Raw genomic sequence first — 19,597 nt, forward strand, 5'->3', positions numbered from 1 at the left:
GGTGCTGGTGTGTTTTCCCAGGAGGAAGAGAAGGAACTCCAAATTCACTCCAAATAGGGATTCCCCAGGATGATCCCAATGTCTCTTATTGACACCTTGGGAACTCAAGAAATCCTTTATTTTGTCTTATCATCAGGTCTCTTTGCTGACAAGTTGTAGCTATCATTGTTACTTGAAGAAACTGGCTCTAGGTCATTGGTTCCCCTAGAAACTTGCTGGAAATGTGCATGTTCTCTTTCACTCTGTGTTTTAACAAGCCCCTGGGGATTCGGAGGCTCACAGCCATAGGAGGACCTCGGCTGCACTACCTGAGCCATCCTAAGCATCCTCCCTCCCCAGCATATCCCTGCTGGCTGCTCTGGGGTGTTCTGCCACAGGCACATGGGATGAGAGCGTCCTAGCTCCAAGCAGGTCTGTGAGGCATTGGAAGGCTTGTTGTTTTACTGTGCTGCTTTTCTGAAATTTCTATGTGTGTATCCCGACCTTTGGTGGCCCTTCTGCTAACACACATAAAAAGCATTGCTATCATTAAGCCTTGTTTCCATTTCCTCTGAATTACCGCTTTTTTTTAATATAAATCCAACCAACATGGGTTTTTCTAAATAAAGAAATCCTAGCATTTCTAAATAGAAATGTGAATCTTATGGATATTTTCCATCATCTGATTCTCATCACATCCAATTATTCCACCACATGGAAATGGCTCTTCAAATCCTGCCCATTCTTTCTCAGTTTTCTTTATGACAAATACAGTTTGGATTAATTTTAATTTTATACTTCCTTCTCTTAAGATGTAAATGGCCTCTATCAGTTTTTAAAAATTCAAGTATAATCTTTGTCACATTCTTATAAATAAATGATTAAAAATGATCATTTATCAGGTTGTGAGATCTTTGGCCCCGTGTTAAAAAAGTGTGTCTCTCTTCATAATGGAGAGGGAGTATGGCAAGTCATTTAGTATTGTTTCTACTGTAATTTTATTCCTCTTACCAGATTATACTCAAAGGTGAATTTAAGAATGACTGAGCTTTGTTGTGAGAACATTGTGGCTGGAAACAAATGACCATTATACTACGTTCAGATTATCATTCCAAAAACAGGAATTGACCTCCAGAATTTCCATTCTTTTATGCGAAAACTTTTCTTCTAAAGAAAATTAGATTATGTCCATTTCTTATTAATAATATTGAGGGTGGTTTTGATTTAACATTGTTAAGAATGATTATTCCCCACGTTACATCTCCACCATTGCTAATATATGCAGAGATATTTTTATTTTTCTTCATCGATGGAGTGTCATGCAATTTCTTGGCATTTTAACATTAATTTGATGATGTTTTCTAAAAGTCTCCTTTGACTAAGTGATACTAATTTGTAACATGTTATCTCTTATTTCAGTTTCATTATTTTGTTTCCCAAATCCAGATCCTTGTAAAGGTTTTTTTTTTTTTGTAAGATATGAAATTCTTCTATTTTTTCCTTTCTTTTAAGGGCATAACCCTAGAGTTTTGTCTTCTAATGATGCTCATTCTCATATTCAAGTGTTCATATTCAATATGTAATTTTAATTTCATTAACATGCATTTTTTAAAATTCCTGTATTATTTAGAGAGACTATTTAAAGACATCAATAAATGTGTCATGGTTAATTAACTATTTTGAAAACATAATCTCAAATCCAACCTGTATATCCTCAAATAAATTTCAAATATTTGATGTTGAACAAGAAACTATAGCAGCTAACTTAAGAAATCATAAATATATACATAATATAAATTTATACAGGGACATACATTACCGTGGAAAGTGGAAGCATTTCTGAGTTAATTTTTCTTGGTACAAGTAAGAAAAGTAAAGTTCAGTGATTGGATTGAAAACATCTGAAGGAGAAAAAGTGACATGCAGATAGTTAGGACGTAAAAATAACCTGGTTAGTTAAAGTTAGTATCTTATATTTATAAAGTCTTAATGATAAATTATAGAAAGACTAATGCAATTCTTAGAAAAGGGAAGATAATATTAAAGATTCATGAAAGGAAATGTACAAAGAGTATTAAATTCTTGAGATTTTCATTCTTACCATTAATCTATGAAAGGGGAATGTATATAAGATGCCATTTTCTCTACGAAGTAGTTGTTAAAAACAGTAACTGCAAAATTCTACCATGAGAAATAGAAGTCACAGTTGAGACACAGCTACGAGTGGTGGACACTTGGTCAGGCATCAGTGCTCTTCAACGTCCAGGTGAAGCCACTCATGCCTGGCAGAGCTCAGCTGTGGGTGAGAGGGTCATGGGGAATATTTACTATTTCCAGGGCCTGGGAGGTTGAATTCTCATGAATGCTCATTAAATTAATTGTTACATTTTTATTCTATTCTCTGAGCAATTGAGTTTCCATGAATGAGGATCCAACACTAGAAAGGTAATTGTGCATGATGCTAGCTTTGTATCCCTGGGGCCATCATGTTTTCCAGCTATGTCTGTCCTTCCCCTGGGGCTTTTGCCTCATGATGATGTCATTTTGTCCCTGGACTTGATCTCTACTGATGATTGTCCTTCCCCATGAGTATTTCCTCAAATGTGAGATGGATGGAGCTCCTTGGTCTCTCCCAGGCATGAGCAGGCAGTATCGAAGCCCATGTGAGTCCTACACCTCAATTGGGAGCTGTGCACAGGACACATCCAACTCCACACACAGCTCTTACAGTGACCTTGCCCTTCCAATGGCCTTGCCAAATTTTCTATGTTCACCATCACAAGTTCAGTACAGATGAAGTTCCAGGCATCTGATTAGGAAGTGCATTGAGAGGTGGGTTGGCTGGACAGGAAAGAGTCTGTAGTCTCTAGAGCTTTGCAGTTTTGCAACAAGCTGGTTGCATGGTCCTCATTACTCCAGTGCAGAGAGTATGCACCATCATTTACAATTCACAAGGCATTGATCTTCACACCACAAGTCAAGCATTTTAAAAACAATTCCAGATAATTATAACAGTAGGACACAGAGCATTATTTTTAGGTACACTCTTTAGTGTGAAGCAGTATTCAACAGGTGAGAGCTTCTCCCAGAAGCGGACGCCTACCATGGGGCTCCTGATGCTCACATGTTCCAGGGTTGCACACACCTGGTCCATGCTGTGTTCCTAGATCTACTTTCCATTCTCTTCCTTGCAGGATGAAACCATCCCTTGCTCACACTTACAGAGACTTCAGTCTCTACAAAAGTGTTTTATAGGAAACAGCCTGTAGAAACCTAATGTTGGATTCAAAGAAAGAAATTCAAGGGAGAATGTCATAGAGTGTGATGTGCAGTGACCCCTGTTTGGGAACACTGTGGCTGACTGTTTTCATTGCCCATGTATCAGGAATGCTTGCTCTAGGGAGAACTCATATGTGCTTATTATAGCAATGTCCTGAGTGTTGTGACACATAGTCCCCCTTCTCCCTTCTGATGTCAATGATCATAGGACCAAGTCTGTGGTTCCTCCTTAAAAGCTGTGCAAGGACTTATGGCCCATCACTCTCAGGTGTACCTTTGGGTTTATACTTTGTTCCTGGAAAGTGGAGGTCTCTCTGCTTCATGGTTGACCTGTCCTGAGTTGCTTTTCTCCTTGACCTCCTTCCATCATGATGTCTGGCCTCACCCCAGCCCAGAGTGATAGTGTCGCTGACCATGGGCTGAGCCTCTGAAACTGCAAGCCCCAATAAACTTTTCCTGCTATAAGTTGTTCTTGTGAGGTCTTTTGAGAGACGAATAGGAGATTAAAAGAGGAAGTGAAATTAAAATACAACTGTTCCCTGAATAAGCACGTTTTGGTCCCTTGCCCCTCAGACATAAATGTGATCTCACACCATTTCATCACCTGGTGATGTCATACTAAGCTTGTGTAGGTGGCTGTGATAAAAGGGCAGGACTTGTCCCTCCCCCATACCTCTCTGGGATCCATGTGATCTCTCCCTCTTGGGAGGGCTCCTGGCACAGCTCTCTCTACCTGGATGGGATGAAGTCAGAGCCCCCTCACCAGATATGTAGTCATGCTAATAGGACTTGATAGAACCCCAAACTGTGAGAGGAATAAACTTCTTTGTAATATACCCAGTCTCTGGCACTTTGATATAGCAATGCAAGTGGACTAATACATCACATAAAGAGACATTGGGAAACCTAGTGATATGATGTGTATAAAACATGGAAATAGTGCTGGAACATACTGAGTGTTTAATTAATATCAGCACTAGTAACTCTGAATTTCTTTTCCAGTTCAAAATATTTATTTCAATTTATAACTTTTTATTTTATGGTTCGTATTCTATTTTACATTTAATTACCTGCCCAGCAAATTTTTATTCCATTTGTTAAAGATTCAATGAACTTTCTTAGGAAAGAGCCAATTCTCAAATTTGAGGATTCTGTACAGAAGATAAGTAGAAAAAATCAATATAATCAGCGTGATGGGAAGCACAGGTGTGATATGAAGGGGAAAACTTAGAGTTATTTTTTTCCACATCATTTCAGAAAACATTTCTGTAAATGAGTATTCAAGACAGCATTTTCACAACACCAGAGGTACATGTCCATTCACTTCTGAGGATACATGTCACTCCAAAAGACCAGAAAACAAAGGCTGCAAGTTCTTGCTCAGGTGAGGAAGCTGATGAAGTTGATATCACACAAGTCAGAGTGTAACAGTGGTCCCGGAAGTCAGGCAGGGTGAAGAGGAGGTTGGGTAGAGGGCGTGAAATCCAGTTGCATAACAGAAATGATTTTTAAAGTTCTACAGCACAGTAGAGAACAATAGTTCACAACAATTGATTGTATAATTTTAGAAAACCAGAAGAGAGGATCATCAATTTTCCCAGTAAAAGAAAGGGTACATATTTCAGTAGATGGGAATGATGATTACCTTGATTTAATCACTACTCATTATACACATGGGCCCCATCAACATAGGCCAGTATTTTATATCAATAAAAATACAATGCCCAAGCCTTAGTGTAAGTAATTGCAAGTGAAAAAGCCCAGTTGTATTCATGCAAAATTACCATGACTGGGTAGATAGCGCACAGGTGATCTAATATGTTGCATAATGAAGAGTCCCTAGGTGGAAATGAGCCCAAAGGAAAATGCAAAGAATGAGGTGCCCTGAAGTACACTAAGAAGAGGTAGCCAGTGTTGGATGGAAGGGGTGAGGTCTCTGGTCTCCACCATGGTGCACACTGGGACTCAGGTGAGATGTGCACTGAGAGGAACCATCTTTCTGAGGACTCTCCCCAGGGCCACCTTGATGTCCCTGTTCCTCAGACTGTAGATGAAAGGGTTCAGCATGGGGGTGAGCATGGTGTAGAGCACTGAGGCCATGAGACTCATCCTAGAGGATGGTGTAGCAGCAGAACTGAGGTAGACCCCAAGGCCAGTGCCGTAGAACAAGGAGACCACCAGGAGGTGAGACCCACAGGTGGAGAAGGCTTTGTACTTCCCCTCAGCTGATGAGATCCTCAGGATGGAGGAGAAAATCTGAGAGTAGGAGAAGAGGATGCCAGTGAGAGGGAAGACACCCAGGACGATGGCCACAGTGTACATCACTATGTTGTTGATGAGTGTGTCAGAGCAGGCGAGCTTTAGGATTTCAGAAAGATCACAGAAAAAGTGAGGGATTTCCATGTTGGTGCAAAAAGACAGCCTCAAGACACTCAAGGAGTCTGGGAGTGTGACTAGGACGCTGACCAACCAGGACCCCAGAGCCATGAGCAGACAGAGCTGTGGGTTCATGACGGCCATGTAGTACAGCGGGTGACAGATGGCCACAAAGCGGTCATAGGCCATCACTGTCAGGAGAAAGTTGTCCTGGCATCCAAACACAAAGAAGGAGAGTATCTGTGAGACGCAGCCTGCAAAGGTGATCCCTTTGCTCTGTGTCTGGATGTTCCTGAGAGCCTTGGGGATGGTGGTGGAGGTGAAGTCAATGTCAGCTAGGGACAGGTTGGAGAGGAAGAAGTACATGGGCGTGTGCAGGTGGGAGTCGGAGATGACAGCCAGGATGATGAGCAGGTTCCCTGTGACTGTGACCAGGTAGATGGCCAGAAGCAAGACAAAGAGGAGGGACTGTAGATCAGGGTCATCGGTGAATCCCAGGAGGATGAAGTCTCCAGCTCCTGTTTGGTTTCTTCTTTCCATAGTGCTGGTGTGTTTGCCCAGGAGGAACTCAAAATTTACTTCAGCCAGATGCTAGGGAGGCTGTGATAGGAGGACTGCAAGTTGAAAGCCAGACTCAGCCACTTAGTAACATCCTGTCTCACAATAAAAAATGAAAAAGTGCCTGGGCATGTGACTCAGTGGTTAAGTGCCCCTAGGTTCAATCACTGGTACCAATATATATATATATATATATATATATATATATATATATATATATATATATATATATATATATCCCCAAATAGGGATTCCCATGGATGCCCCAGTGTATTTTATTGAAATCTTGGGAACTCATGAAATCATTTATTTTATCTCATCATTTGAGTCTCTTTGCTGACAAGTTTCATTTAACACTTTTACCCCCAAAGCAACAAATGAAGACCTTCCTCTATGTCAGTTGTTCTCAAATGGTGTCCCCAAGAATACCTACCTGGGCATCACCTGGAATCTTGCTGAAAAGTACATTTTCATGCACACCTCACCTGACATCTGAACCTCTCACTGTAGGTGTGAAGTAGCCTTCTCTGTCTTGAGAAGCCCCGTCAGGATTCAGAGGCTCACTCCTGCTTGGGAACCAGGGCTCTACACCTTGCCTGCATCCCCACCCAATCCTCCTTCCCCAGGTGCTCTGCTACGATCTGCCTGATACACATGGGAATGAGCATCTACTAGTTCCAGGCAGGTTGTCTTGTTATGGGAAGGCTCTCTATTTTACTGTGATGATTTTCTGTGATATCTACGTGTCATATCCTGTGGACGTGTGTGGTCCTTTTGCTAGAGCCCCCAACAGCCTCTGCTATTATTATTACAGTTTCCATTTCATTTTAATTACAACTTTAAACTATATGCATTCAGGAATAATAGAATTTCTAAATACAGAAATCCTAGAGCTTCTAAAAATAGGCATGAGTCTTAGGCATATTTTTTAAAATCACAACAGAATATTCCATCATGGGGAAATGGCTCTTCCAATCTTACCCATTCTGGACATTTACTTCTCTAGTTTTCTTTACAAAGAAGACAGTTAAGGTTAATTTTAAGTTTATACTTTCTTCTTTTACAATAATCTTGAAAAGACTTCTGTCATTTTTTTAAAAAATCAAATATTTTCTTTTTCACATGCATATAAATGATTGACTTAAACTGACCATTCATCAGGCGGCCAAATTCATATTGTAAAAAATTGTCCATCTTCATGAGGTACTTAAGAGTTTAGTAGGAAAAGTCACCTAGCATTATTTATATCAGAATTTGATTTCTAGTTCCAGTTTATTCTTGTAGATGAATGTTAGAATCAGCACTATTGGAAGTAAAATACTATTGGAATTTTATCAGAGATTCCCTTAAAGTTTTAAATTAATTTGGAAAAAAATGACATCATAGCAACATTCAGATTCTCACATCAGTAACAAGAACTTGCCTCCATGTATTTCAATCCATTTTTAGGTAAGTATTTATGGTTTTTAAAAGAAAATGTAGATCATGTTCATTTCTTGTTGATAATATTGAGTATATTTAAGCCTTAATGCTGTTAGGAATGATAGGCCGCAATACCGTATCCACTATTGTGATTATATTCAGAAAGCATTAGTATTTTTTTTTGTATTGATAAGATGTCCATAATTTTTATGAACTTTAAAAAAAAATTCATAATTTTTAAAAAAAGTCTACTTTGACTAAATAATATCACTTTATAACACCTAACCTTTTTATTTGGTTAATTCCAGATCCTTGTTAAGGTTTTGTGTAAGATAGGGAATTCTTTGTTTGCCACATAATATGATGCTCAACTCATATTAAATGGTATAATATTAACTATGTTATTTTAATACCATTAATATGCATTGCTTATCCCTGCATACTTTGAAGAAGCTTTTTGAAATTTTCGTCAGAGTGTCATGACTTACTAGCCATTTGAAAAATATAATGTTGACTGCAGTCTCCATGTTCCTAAATAAATTTCAAGACTTTAATGTGGAACAAAAGACCAAAGTAGTTACATAATGAAAACACAATATAAAAATAAAGTAAACATATACATAGTCATGAGTAATCTCTAAAAGTGGAGAAACTGAGTAAAAAATTTTTGGTAGAAGTAAAAAAAAACCTTCAGAAATTATAACTTTATATTGAAAACATCTGGAGGGAAAAAGGCACCAGGTAGAAAACTGTAAAAATAATCTACTTGGTTAGTCAAAGTTCATATATTTCATTAATAAAATCTCACTTATAAATTAACATTAATGTAATGCTTGGTAAAATGTTGAGAGAGTTAAAGATTCATTAAAGGAATATTAAAATTAAGTGTTTGAGAAGATTTTCATTCTTACCATTAATTTATAAAAGTGTGATAAAAATAAGATTCCATTTTCATGGAAGTAAGTGAGAAGTCCTTTTTTAAAAAAGATAGCCATGCCAAATTGTGTGATAGGGAAAGGAAGTAATATTTCAGGTACTGATATGTGAGGATACTTGGTCCACCTTTCTGGGCTGCAGAAATTAAATCAGCAAATAGCCCTTTCATAAATTCTACAAGAGTCACCAGCATATGACCAGGGATCTATTGAGTAGTGACATCATTGTTTCTTTTTAGATTTGTTTCTTAGTGTGTCATATAAAAACTGCAAATGAATACATATGTCATTGATCCTTAAGAAATAGCAACCTTAAAACTTAAAAAAATTGGAAATAAAAATACCATTAGGCAAAACTAAAGCAGAAAGAATCATAAAATGAAGGTAAAAGCAGAGCTAGAGAACTTAAAAGGAGAAAAATCCTAGAATAGAAAAACAAATTCCAGATCTAATTCTATAGCACCCACAACTAGAAAAAGTCAGACATAAAATGAAATGGATTAAAGGAGACAAGAGGAGGAAGGAGCAAGTGTGATGTAAGGAGCAGTAAATTCCATGCATGTGTGATTATGTAAAATGACCCCAATATTATGCATGACTTCAATGCACTAATAAAACCCTTCAAAAAGACAAAAAGTGATGGGTTGGGATTGTAGCTCAGAGGTAGAGTACTTGTATAGCATGTGTGAGGCACTGTGTTCAATCTTCAGTACCATATATAAATAAAAAAAATAAAACAAAGGTTAGAAAAAAATCTTTAAAAAAAGACAAAAAGTGAATTGAAATGTCTAGAATTAGGAATGAGGAAAATGAACACAGAGGAAAGGAAATGCTCAAACTTAAAAGATAATTTTTCTTACAACTCTAAGTTGCATATACTAATTCACAGTAAGCAGGTGGGGGTTAGGGAAGAATAGATGAACTTGGGGTGAGACAGAGGGGAGTGAAGCAAGGGGAGAGGATATGGGGGTCGTAAGGAGAGTAGAATGAATTGGACATTGTTACACTATGTGCATATATGATTACACCAGCTGTGTAATCCTACATCATGTACAATCAGAAGAGTGAGAAGTTGTACTCTATTTATGTATGATGTGTAAAAATGCATCCTACTGTCATGTATGACTAATTAAAACAAATAAAAAAATAAATAAAATGAATGGGAAAAAGTATGTAACTGTCCCAGAGTAGAACTTATTTCTAGGAATTGTCCTGAGTTGATGGAGGATAACAAATCAACAACCAAGGAAAAAAAGCCAACAAATTACAAGACTTACCACAAAAAATGCTCTGGCCAGACCTTTAGGTGGGACCAGAAGCAGAATTCTCCTTTAAGTAAAGAAGAAAACTAAGTTTCTCATCACTAATTATTTGTCAATAGCCTGGAAATGCAAACCAAACCAATAGATGGAGAAAAAGGCACCAGAGACCTGATTATGGAAAATGCAAAATGTCTACTGGGGAATTATCTTGGCCAAATTCTATTGTTATATCATATGCATGTATGAATATGTACCAACAAATCCCACCTATGTACAACCAAAATGCTCATTAAGAAACAGAGAAGAGGCAAGGCGTGGTTTATGGAGGATGGAGTGGCTGCAGATGACAGATTGGTGGCTTCAGACCTATTGTAATTGGGTGTAATTTTATTAAGCCTGTTCACACAAAGCCAGTGCGTAAAGAGCAGAGGTCACTGTAGGTGGCATGGAGGCAGATAGCACATTGAGATCTTTGGCAAATATTGCTTTTTTCTATTTCTGAATTTCCATTTTCAATTTTAACCCAGAAGTCTCAGTATTCTCTTTAACTTTTCTACACATCTAACTTATTAAAAAATAAAATGTGGGCAGAAGGGGCAAAATATTGCATTTTTACATGCAGAGAATTTATTAGGAAATAGATCTCCAACATGCCAAATATTAATGAAATTTACAATACCTAGAATGGAGACCAGAACCTTACAAACACACAGCGAATGGGAGATTTAATCTGTATAATTACTTGAGGACCTGCCTTGTGTTGTGATTTATATAACTTGATTCATTATATCATCATTGCTGTTTTTATATAACAGAAACAAAATGTGTTATGATAATGCAATGATAATAATGAGCAAGTGTAGGCACTCACTTCCTGTTAGAGAATGTTATCACTTTATCATCTGATTTACTTTCATTTCATCCCAACATGATTCCTATGAAGTAAACACTATTATGATCCTTATTTCATGAATATTGAAACTGAGACAAAAAAACATTCGATAACATGATGTCAGAAGATGTATGGCTGGACTTGAGTTAACTATACAATATACAAAAGAAGGTACCTTGACATAATGAAGGGGTAGTTTCATACGTAAAAGAAAATGAAGCTTCTCTGATGGAGGAGAAGAAAGTCCCCTCTAGTGGCTCCAGAACAATGGTGGAGATGTGCAGGGAACACTTGAGAGAAGGTCAGTCCCATCAGGAAGGTGAGAGATGCTCAGATCTGGGATCCAGAAAAGAGAAGTAAGATGAGAAGAGAGGGTGAGGAAGAGAAGTCGTGAGAGACAGGAGCTGACTGCACAGATGGGTCTAAGTGAGGGGCCCTCCTCACTGCAGTGTCCCCACTTGGGCCACCAAGGCTCTTCCTGTGAGGCTGTGCTGCCTCCCACCTGCTCCCACATCAGCAGCCCTGGGGCTGGTGAGCTCCTGCTCTTCCTTCCCTGGGTGATGAGGGTCAGCTCAGTTCTGATGAAGGGCAGGAGGTGGCCTCAGGCATGAGTGCTCTTCAAGGTCCAGGTGAAGCCTCTCATTCCTGGAAGAGCTGAGCTGTGGGTGAGAGGATCTCGGGGCATATTTACTATTTCCAGGGCCTGGGAGGTTGAATTCTCATGAATGCTCATTAAATTAATTGTTACATTGTTACTCTGTTCTCTGAGCAATTGGGTTTCCATAAGTGAGAAAACCAAACTAGAAAGATAATTTTGCATGCAGCCAGTTTTGCATCCCTGGGACACATACCTTCCTTACCCCTGGGGCCCTTGGCTCGTGACGTTGCTTTCTCCCTGGACTTGATCTCAGCAGATCCTTGTCTTTCCCCACGAGCATCTCCTTAATAAGTTATTCAAAGTGTGTCCATCACAGACCAGAGCAGACACTCTTTCCAAGCCCACACACACCTGTCCTAGCCCCCTCCCCCACTGTCACAGCTTCTGTCCTCACTACCAAAGGTGCAGTGTAGACAGGGTTCCACGTGTGTGGTTAGAGAAGTATAAAGAGAGCAGCTTGTGCAGGTGGGGGTCTGCATGAATCCACATCTTCCTTAACAGGCTCACAACAAGTCCCTGTGTGGTCCTCAGTATTCCAAGCCAGAGAGTCAGGACCATCTCTAACAATTTCCAGGGCACTGCCTTTTACAGACCACGCCAAGCATTGTGAAAAATCAGTCCCACAAAATTGGAAGAGTAGGACACCAAGCATTCCTTTCACGTCCTTGTGCTGAGCATGAAGGAGTAGCCAACAGGTGAGGCCCTCAGAAGGTGCTACCTACTGGGGGCCCCCAATGCCCAGGTGTTCAAGAGTTGGAGCACTTGCTGGTCCATGCTGTACCCCTGGGTTCACTGCCTATTCTCTTCCCCTCAGGAGGGTCCTTTCCTCACTCACATAGGACACGTAGGCATCAGTCTCTACAAAGGTGTATTACAGGAAACAGCCCCGTGAAATCCTTCTATAGAGCCAAAGAAAGAACATTACTCAGGATAACGTGCAGTGATTTCTGTTTGAGATCCATGTAGCTGAGTGTTTTCATGGTCTACAGACAAGGAGGAGTGTACTTTGAGGACTGTAATGTGCTTCTTTTATCCATGTTCTTTATCTTGTTATCAATATACTCTTCCTTCCCTCCTCTGGCTGTGCTAGATCATAGAACCAAGTCTGTAGCTCCATTTTAACCTCCGGGTGAGGATACATGTTTCATTATTTTCATATGTAAAATCTTCAGAAAAGAAGGCCAAATGCCTAGATAGACTCCCACAGGGCCTGGGACTCTGAACTTTATTGTAATTGACACTGGGTTTTTGAATGCAGTCATTGAACAGGCTTTTCTTCTTCGAAGATCATTTAGGAAGGACATTATCAGGATGATGGAGGAGATACCAGCTTCATCATCCCACCTAAAACCAAGTAGACACAACTATCTACACACCATATAATTCCAGGAAGCATCTGTGGCAATGCACTAGAGGTGAAAGAAAAGGATAATATTCACATAGAAAGGATGGCTGGTGGCATTGCCACACTTAAGATGCCAAAAGATACTAAGAACTAAGAAAAGCAGAGGCTACTGGTATCAGCCATGGTAGAAACCATGGTGATTTGAAGGGCATCTTGGTTGGTTCCATTGCTTGACTCTTCTTAGTTGAGCTACTATAAACATTGACGTACCTGCATCACTGAAATAGGCTGATTTTAAATACTTTGGGTATTTGTCAAGGGGTGGGATAGCTGGGTCAAATGGTGGTTCCATTCCAAGTTTTCTGAGGAATCTCCATGTGCTTTCCAGAGTGGTTGCACCAATTTGCAGTCCCACTAGCAATGTGTGAGTGTGCCTTTTCCCCCCACACCAGGGAGGAATTTTCACTTCCACAAAAAACACACTCTGAGCCATCCTGTCCAGATGAGTCTGAGAGCCTGCCACACATTTGAGGAGAGGACCCGTGGCAAGGGAGGCTGAGACTTTTCACCTACAGTCAGCTGAGAGCTGAACCAGCTTAACCCAGATCTGGGGGACAGTTGGAGCCCTGTGCTTTGTTGCTTAATTCATTAACACATTTACTAGTGATGCTGAAAAAGGAAGTCAACGTTGAACCCAACAAGGCAGGGCTCATTGTTATCAATGAAATAATGGTAATAGGTGCTCAATTGTATGAGGGCTTGGGAAACATATAGAGCTTCCAGCAGAAGTAGAACCATATCCAGGAAATTCTGAAATTAAGGTGAGTAGAGAAATAGAGTATTAGGGGTGTAGGAATATGAAGAGATGTGGATCGTATCTTCTAAATTTTAAGGACAAGGTATATTTGAATATGTTTCCATATTGACAAGAAAGTTCCAGACCAAGAGAATGCTTGTTAATGCTACCTTTTTACACCAGTTCATGAGTGTAAAAAATAGATTTCACAAAATCTTCTTTCACACTGGTTATTCACATGAAAAAAATTATTATGTGAAAAAGCATGTGTTAAAGAGCTCTACTTTGCAATTATTTCATAACCTGTGAGGTTGAAAACATGTGTGGACTTGTTAGCTGTTGACTTTCTCTTTTGCAAATTTTCTATCATCTTCTGTTTTTTTTTTTTTTTTGCATTGGGGTTAGAATATTTTGATTTCTATATAGTATTACTGCATTTTTTTCATATAAAAATGAACACATTCACCCACTCTGATGCTGCTACTTAATTCCTCTATGCATCTGTGGGTTTAAGATGTTTGTGTAAGGAAATGTGTGAAAATTTCTAATTTTATACCATCAAGCAATAAACATGTATAATTTAAAAAAGGAAAGGTCTCAAATAACCTAATGTCACTTTTCAAGAAACTGGAAGAACAGACTGAAAACTGAAAGACATCATGCTGAATGAAATAAGTCAGAGCCACAAAGAGAAATACTTCATGATTTCTCTTGCATGTGGAATGAAAAACGAAGCTGAATACAGAGAAACAGAGCAGGTTCATATGGGATATGACCTCTTATGGAGACCCCATATTCTTTGGGCTACAAAGCATTTTTCAAAAGTATATTAGCTAATGTCACTCAAGGTCCCTTAAAAAAAAAACACTTGAAAACAAGATCTGTAACACCCTTGAGAGCAAGGAATGCAATTTTCTTTGAAAATGGCATGGCGGAGAAGACCTAGGACCATCTACACTTGAGATTTTTTTTTTTCTGTTTTGGGTGCTAGGGTTGGAACCCAGGGACATGCACATGCTAGATTCATGCTCTACTTACTGAGCTGCACCCTAATTCTAACACAAGATCATAGGCTTGCTACTCAGAGTGGCCTATGGACTTGATCCTCTAACCCTAATATGATGTGGTTAGGATGCTGAGCCTCCGACATAAAGAACTATGGCCTCATAATTCACACGTAGACTTGAATACTTGGTAATTCTTATGCATGGTGAAATTGGTCTAAAACATTTTTTTCACTTTTGACATTTGGGGTCAGAATAATTATGTGTGTTGGGACTTGCCCTTTGCATCATCCTTCAGACATTGCCAATTATCCCCAGGGGAAATATATCTCTAGTTGAGAACCATAGTTTGAGAACTGGAACCATTATTCCGGAAATCAAGTTCAGGCCAAATCCCTTACTCGATTGGCAACATTTGTCTGCTCCATTTCTGCACTGGAGAATGGAGTTCATAATAGCACAACTATCTCACACAATAGGATTCAAAAAATCAAATTGCACAATTCCTAGAGGGTACTAATCTCAGATTGTAGTGCTCAAAAATAATGAAATGCAAATCTTATTATTAAGATGAGCACTTTTTAACTTTTGCAAAAACTATAAAATATTGTAGACTTGAGAAAGAGACCATGAAAGCAAGAAGTGTATTTCCCAAACCTTTAGACCAGAGGATCACAATTCTCCCTCTTGTCAAAAATGGCATGACAATTTTCAGGGGTATCTGGTGCTTTGTACCCACTACAGATATCTGCTTTCAAGATCCATGAGATCCAATCAAGATGAGCTCATCAGTGTCAGGCTATGCAAGGAGACTGGACCTATGGAAGGCAGATAGGTCTATGGAGGCACAATATAAACTAGTTTCACTGTACTATAAATGTGTCTCCTGGGAACACAGAACAACAGGAAAAATTTCCTGTCTTTCTAGGCCAGTGTCCCCCAGGGAAAGAAGAGGGAAATGAGCCTAGTGAGCAGATATAGGGAGCTGTGGCTCTCTGCTGTGATGTCATCTCAGTGCACAGCCTTACACGAGATGGGACATGTTAGAGTCCTTCAAGGTCTTCAGCCTGCCTGTGGACCTGAAACTGACTTCTACCTGCTCTAGGGACAGAGTTTCAGTCACCACCAAGCCCACTCAGGAAGGACCTTGCACTTCTACAGGGAGACCTTCCTCCCAGAGCTGGTCTCCAGGTGAGTCTGAGAGTTCAGTGGACACTGCAGGAGAGCAGCAGAGAGAATGGAGCACAAGACTCTTTAGCTGAGGTCAGCAGAGAGGCAGGCCAACCTATACCAGAGCAGGGCTATTGCTGTCCTGATGATTTAGTCACAATTTTGCACAACTAAATGAGAAGTGAACATTCCACTGGTTAACCTAGGGTTCACTGCTGACCATGAAAAGGTGCTAACAAAGGTGGAAGGGACGATGGGAGGGAGGATCCCAGTGCTCCCAGAGAAAGATCATAGATCCAAGGATCTTTGCAATTAATGGGAATAGAGGATAGGGGTTAACTGTGGAGGGACATGAAGTGAAGTTAGGACTCTTTGTGTTTAAGGTGAGATAAAGTTGACACACTTGATGACGCTTATATATTGCTGACAAAGATCCTGAGCTTGCAAATATTAACTTGAAGAAAAAGTTCAGGAGAACAGGAGTTCAAATATTTTTTAAAGTATTATTTCTGACCTGGAGCATTCACATTAAAGAACATGATTTCATAGGTCAATAGAGAGATACCTACTGTCTTCACTTTGAAGATATTTGAATACCTGTGAGGCTGAATGCATCTGTGGTTTGGTAGCCAGTTACTGCTGCATGGCCAAGTGTCTAAGCAAGTCATGCCCTTGAATGTGGAGGTGGAAAAATTAGCTCCCTCCCACTGACTTTTGCCATATTCTTGCAAACAAAGTATTGAGATTTATTTTTTCTTTCACAAACTGCCTGTTTGCCACTTAGTTCTTTCATGCATATATAGAGACATTTGTGGGGAACATTTAAGAATTTGTGAATTTTTTGTGCCAAATCTATCAATCATATTATGATTGCACATTGCTTTTTTCCTGAAAGAACTGAAGTATTAATTTAATATTCTTTACTTGTGGATCCTTACTTTAAATAAAAAAGTTCATGAAGGTTCTTGTGCATCTTAATGCTAATATTTACAACTTATTTTCTCATCTATGTTATTTTTTATTATATTTTGGCTTTTTCAGATTAGAAATGAGCCTAATGAACAAATATAGGGAGCTATAGGAGGTAAAACCTCCAGCCCTCATTGGGAAGGCATTCATGCTTCTTTCCCATTTGATATAGCTCATTGTGTCATTATTAAGTATATCGAGTACAGATATCCTTATATGAGACAAATTAACACTTTAGATACTGTTACTATCATGGATTTCAGAACCCTGTTATTTCCAAGTCTATGGCAATTTAATCTTTAATTAGCAAACCAGATTGATATCATTAAGTAATTTCTATGTTATATCATTTAGATGTTTTATATTTTCCTTCAATTTTATTTTAATCAGTGAATGCTGCATGCATGCATTGAAGTATGACACTGAACCCCATTAACAGACACAGAGTTCATGGTAATAAATTGGAGAACATTTAAAAAATAGCATCAAGAGTATAATGACAGTCACAGAAATCAGGAAGAGTAGAATGAGAGGTGAGAGAGGGAGGTTGCAGTGGGCACCTGTACACAGATACACAGGAGGAATAAGTCCTGGTGATGTATGAAGCGGGAGGAGGGTTACAGGTCACAACAAGGTATCCCATATCTTTACATCCATGATCTTTATCATACAATCACGAAATAATTTACAAAATGCTAAGTGAATTTTTGATTATATATTTATATAAAGAATTAGAGAGAGGATTTTGAAGTTTCTTAACACAAGAAATTGATAAATGTTTAAGGGGAGGGAAATGATCATTACCCTGCTTTGAGAATTGCATGTGTGTACACGTATTTAAATCACACTTCTCCAGTCACCTGTACAGCTGTTATGTGTCAATAAAAAAGAACTGTGCTGAGAATGTTCTTCAGTGGTAGAGCAATTGCCTCGCATGTGCAAGGCCCTGGGTTTGGTCTCCAGCACTGCAAAAAGAAGAAAAAATGCCAAAACAGAAAACAAACATAAAAAAATAATTGATATGATGTAGTAAATAAAATAAAAAATAAAACCCACAAACTCATTACTTTAAAGAAAAAAACTGCTACTCTTACACTAATTTAATCAATGCCATCCTTCTCCATTATATCAGTTGTCACTCTAACACATTTCCTCTATCTATTAGGTTGGCCTACACTCACATGCACCTTTAATACAAATGTCTGAATGAGATCTTGTGCCCATCATTAATGCTCTGGGTATTTAGTGAGGAATACTTTCTAAATTATCCCTCCTTCCCTCCTCACTTAATCATTCCTATCAGCTTCCTGAAAATCATCCAACATCATGCAAGACAGACATTTCAAAGGATGTGCCATCTTGCACAATGAGGCTGTGATGAGGCTTTTGATGGACTTTCATAGTCTTTCTCATTAATTTGCTATTATACCAATGCTGCAAAATATGTTGCTATTGTTAAGTTCAAACAGTGCTTCTCAACCAGGAGTGTTACTTGTCCCCTGGGGGACACTGAGCAAGGAGTGGAGACATTTTCAGTTGTCATACAGGGGAGGGGTCATGAGAGGTCAGGGACGCTGCTCACCATCCCACAATGCACAGGACAGCCCCCACCTCAAAGAATCACTTGTCCCAGATGTCAATATTGGGGAGATGGAGGGACTTTGAGTTAAAGGTACCTGCACTTTTACTATTATGGCTGTCTTCAGATTGTTCCCAATTCCTGTCATAAGGGCACATTGCTTCCACCAAATTAGGGTTCCCCTTTTATTCTGTTTAAAAATCCCAACCCCCATCAGTGGTACAGATCTTCTGTGGCTAGAGGAAGTGAAAAACATTGTTTTTTTTGAACTTTTACTGACTTTTAGCAAATATTTGTATATTTCATCAATATTTTGATTTCCCTGTTAATGTTATTGTCCCATTTTTCTACCAGTGTCAATATTTTGACTGATTTTTTTTTTTTTTACAAATTATTGTTTCTTCCTTGACTTTGGGGATGATACATGTGATCATAAAAATGTATATTTTATTTAGTGTCGTATGTTGGTCTTACTCCTGAGATTCTTGCCTTAATGATTTTGCTCACTGGATATTTTACATATAATTTTAGATGTTTAGTTAAAGTAAATTTCATATTTTTTTCACTGAGGTCTTTAACTTCTCTGATTATTGTTAACATATATGAGGGAGGGGTCCAACATCATTTCCTTCCATTCAGCCATTTATCTAAACATTTTTTCTAACTTTTCTCACTAACTTTGTCTTAGATGCAATATCCACATACACTCAGACTCAATCCTGATTCATTTCCCAAGTGATAACAGAGCATTCAGTACCTGCCAGAGAATCACAGGAGCATTCTAGGCCATATTCTAAGATATCAAAGCCTTAGTCCAGGTAACTATTAACCCACCTTTAAATCCTGAACGTTTTGCTGTTCTCTGTCTGGTGTCAGTTAATTGTTACTTTTTATTCTTCTGCAGTGCAGAGGATCCAGCCCCCCCCCATGTGAGGCAGGTTTCCCACCACAGAGCTTCACCCCCAACCCCTGGTTTAGTTCATTTTGGGGGCTCCATTCAGTTTTTCTTAACACTGTTCTTTGGAAACAACCCTGGTGAGTCGGGCTTCACCCTCCTTGTATTTACACTCAGTCTCTCACTTTCTTACACTTGTTTTGTGTCACTGAACCTAACTTTGCAAACCTTTCTGAAAATGGAAAGGTCACCAAGGGGCATGTCTCTGTTGATTTGCATTTTGAATGACAGGAGCATAGATTGACGACGGCAGTACACACGTGTCATGGCACAGTGCCCTCAGCATCACATCAGGACAGATCAGGGTGGAATTGTCACCACATTTTCAGGTTGGACAAGGAGCAGAACCAGGGTTGTTAAAAACCTATTGGATTTTTCAAAAAATAAAAAGAGAGGTTAAATCTCTAAACCCAAGAAA

General features: G+C 39.0%; 1 protein-coding gene across 1 annotated transcript; it reads right to left on the reverse strand.

The window, feature by feature from the left end:
• Window positions 1–5,223: 5,223 nt before the first annotated feature.
• On the reverse strand, window positions 5,224–6,174 carry LOC144253836 (olfactory receptor 7C2-like). The gene has a single exon (XM_077796499.1). The coding sequence runs from the start codon at window positions 6,172–6,174 to the stop codon at window positions 5,224–5,226; it is 951 nt and encodes a 316-aa protein (XP_077652625.1).
• Window positions 6,175–19,597: the final 13,423 nt, after the last annotated feature.

The sequence above is a fragment of the Urocitellus parryii genome, chromosome 3 (genome assembly GCF_045843805.1).
Source record: "Urocitellus parryii isolate mUroPar1 chromosome 3, mUroPar1.hap1, whole genome shotgun sequence".
NCBI classification, from domain to species: domain Eukaryota; kingdom Metazoa; phylum Chordata; class Mammalia; order Rodentia; family Sciuridae; genus Urocitellus; species Urocitellus parryii.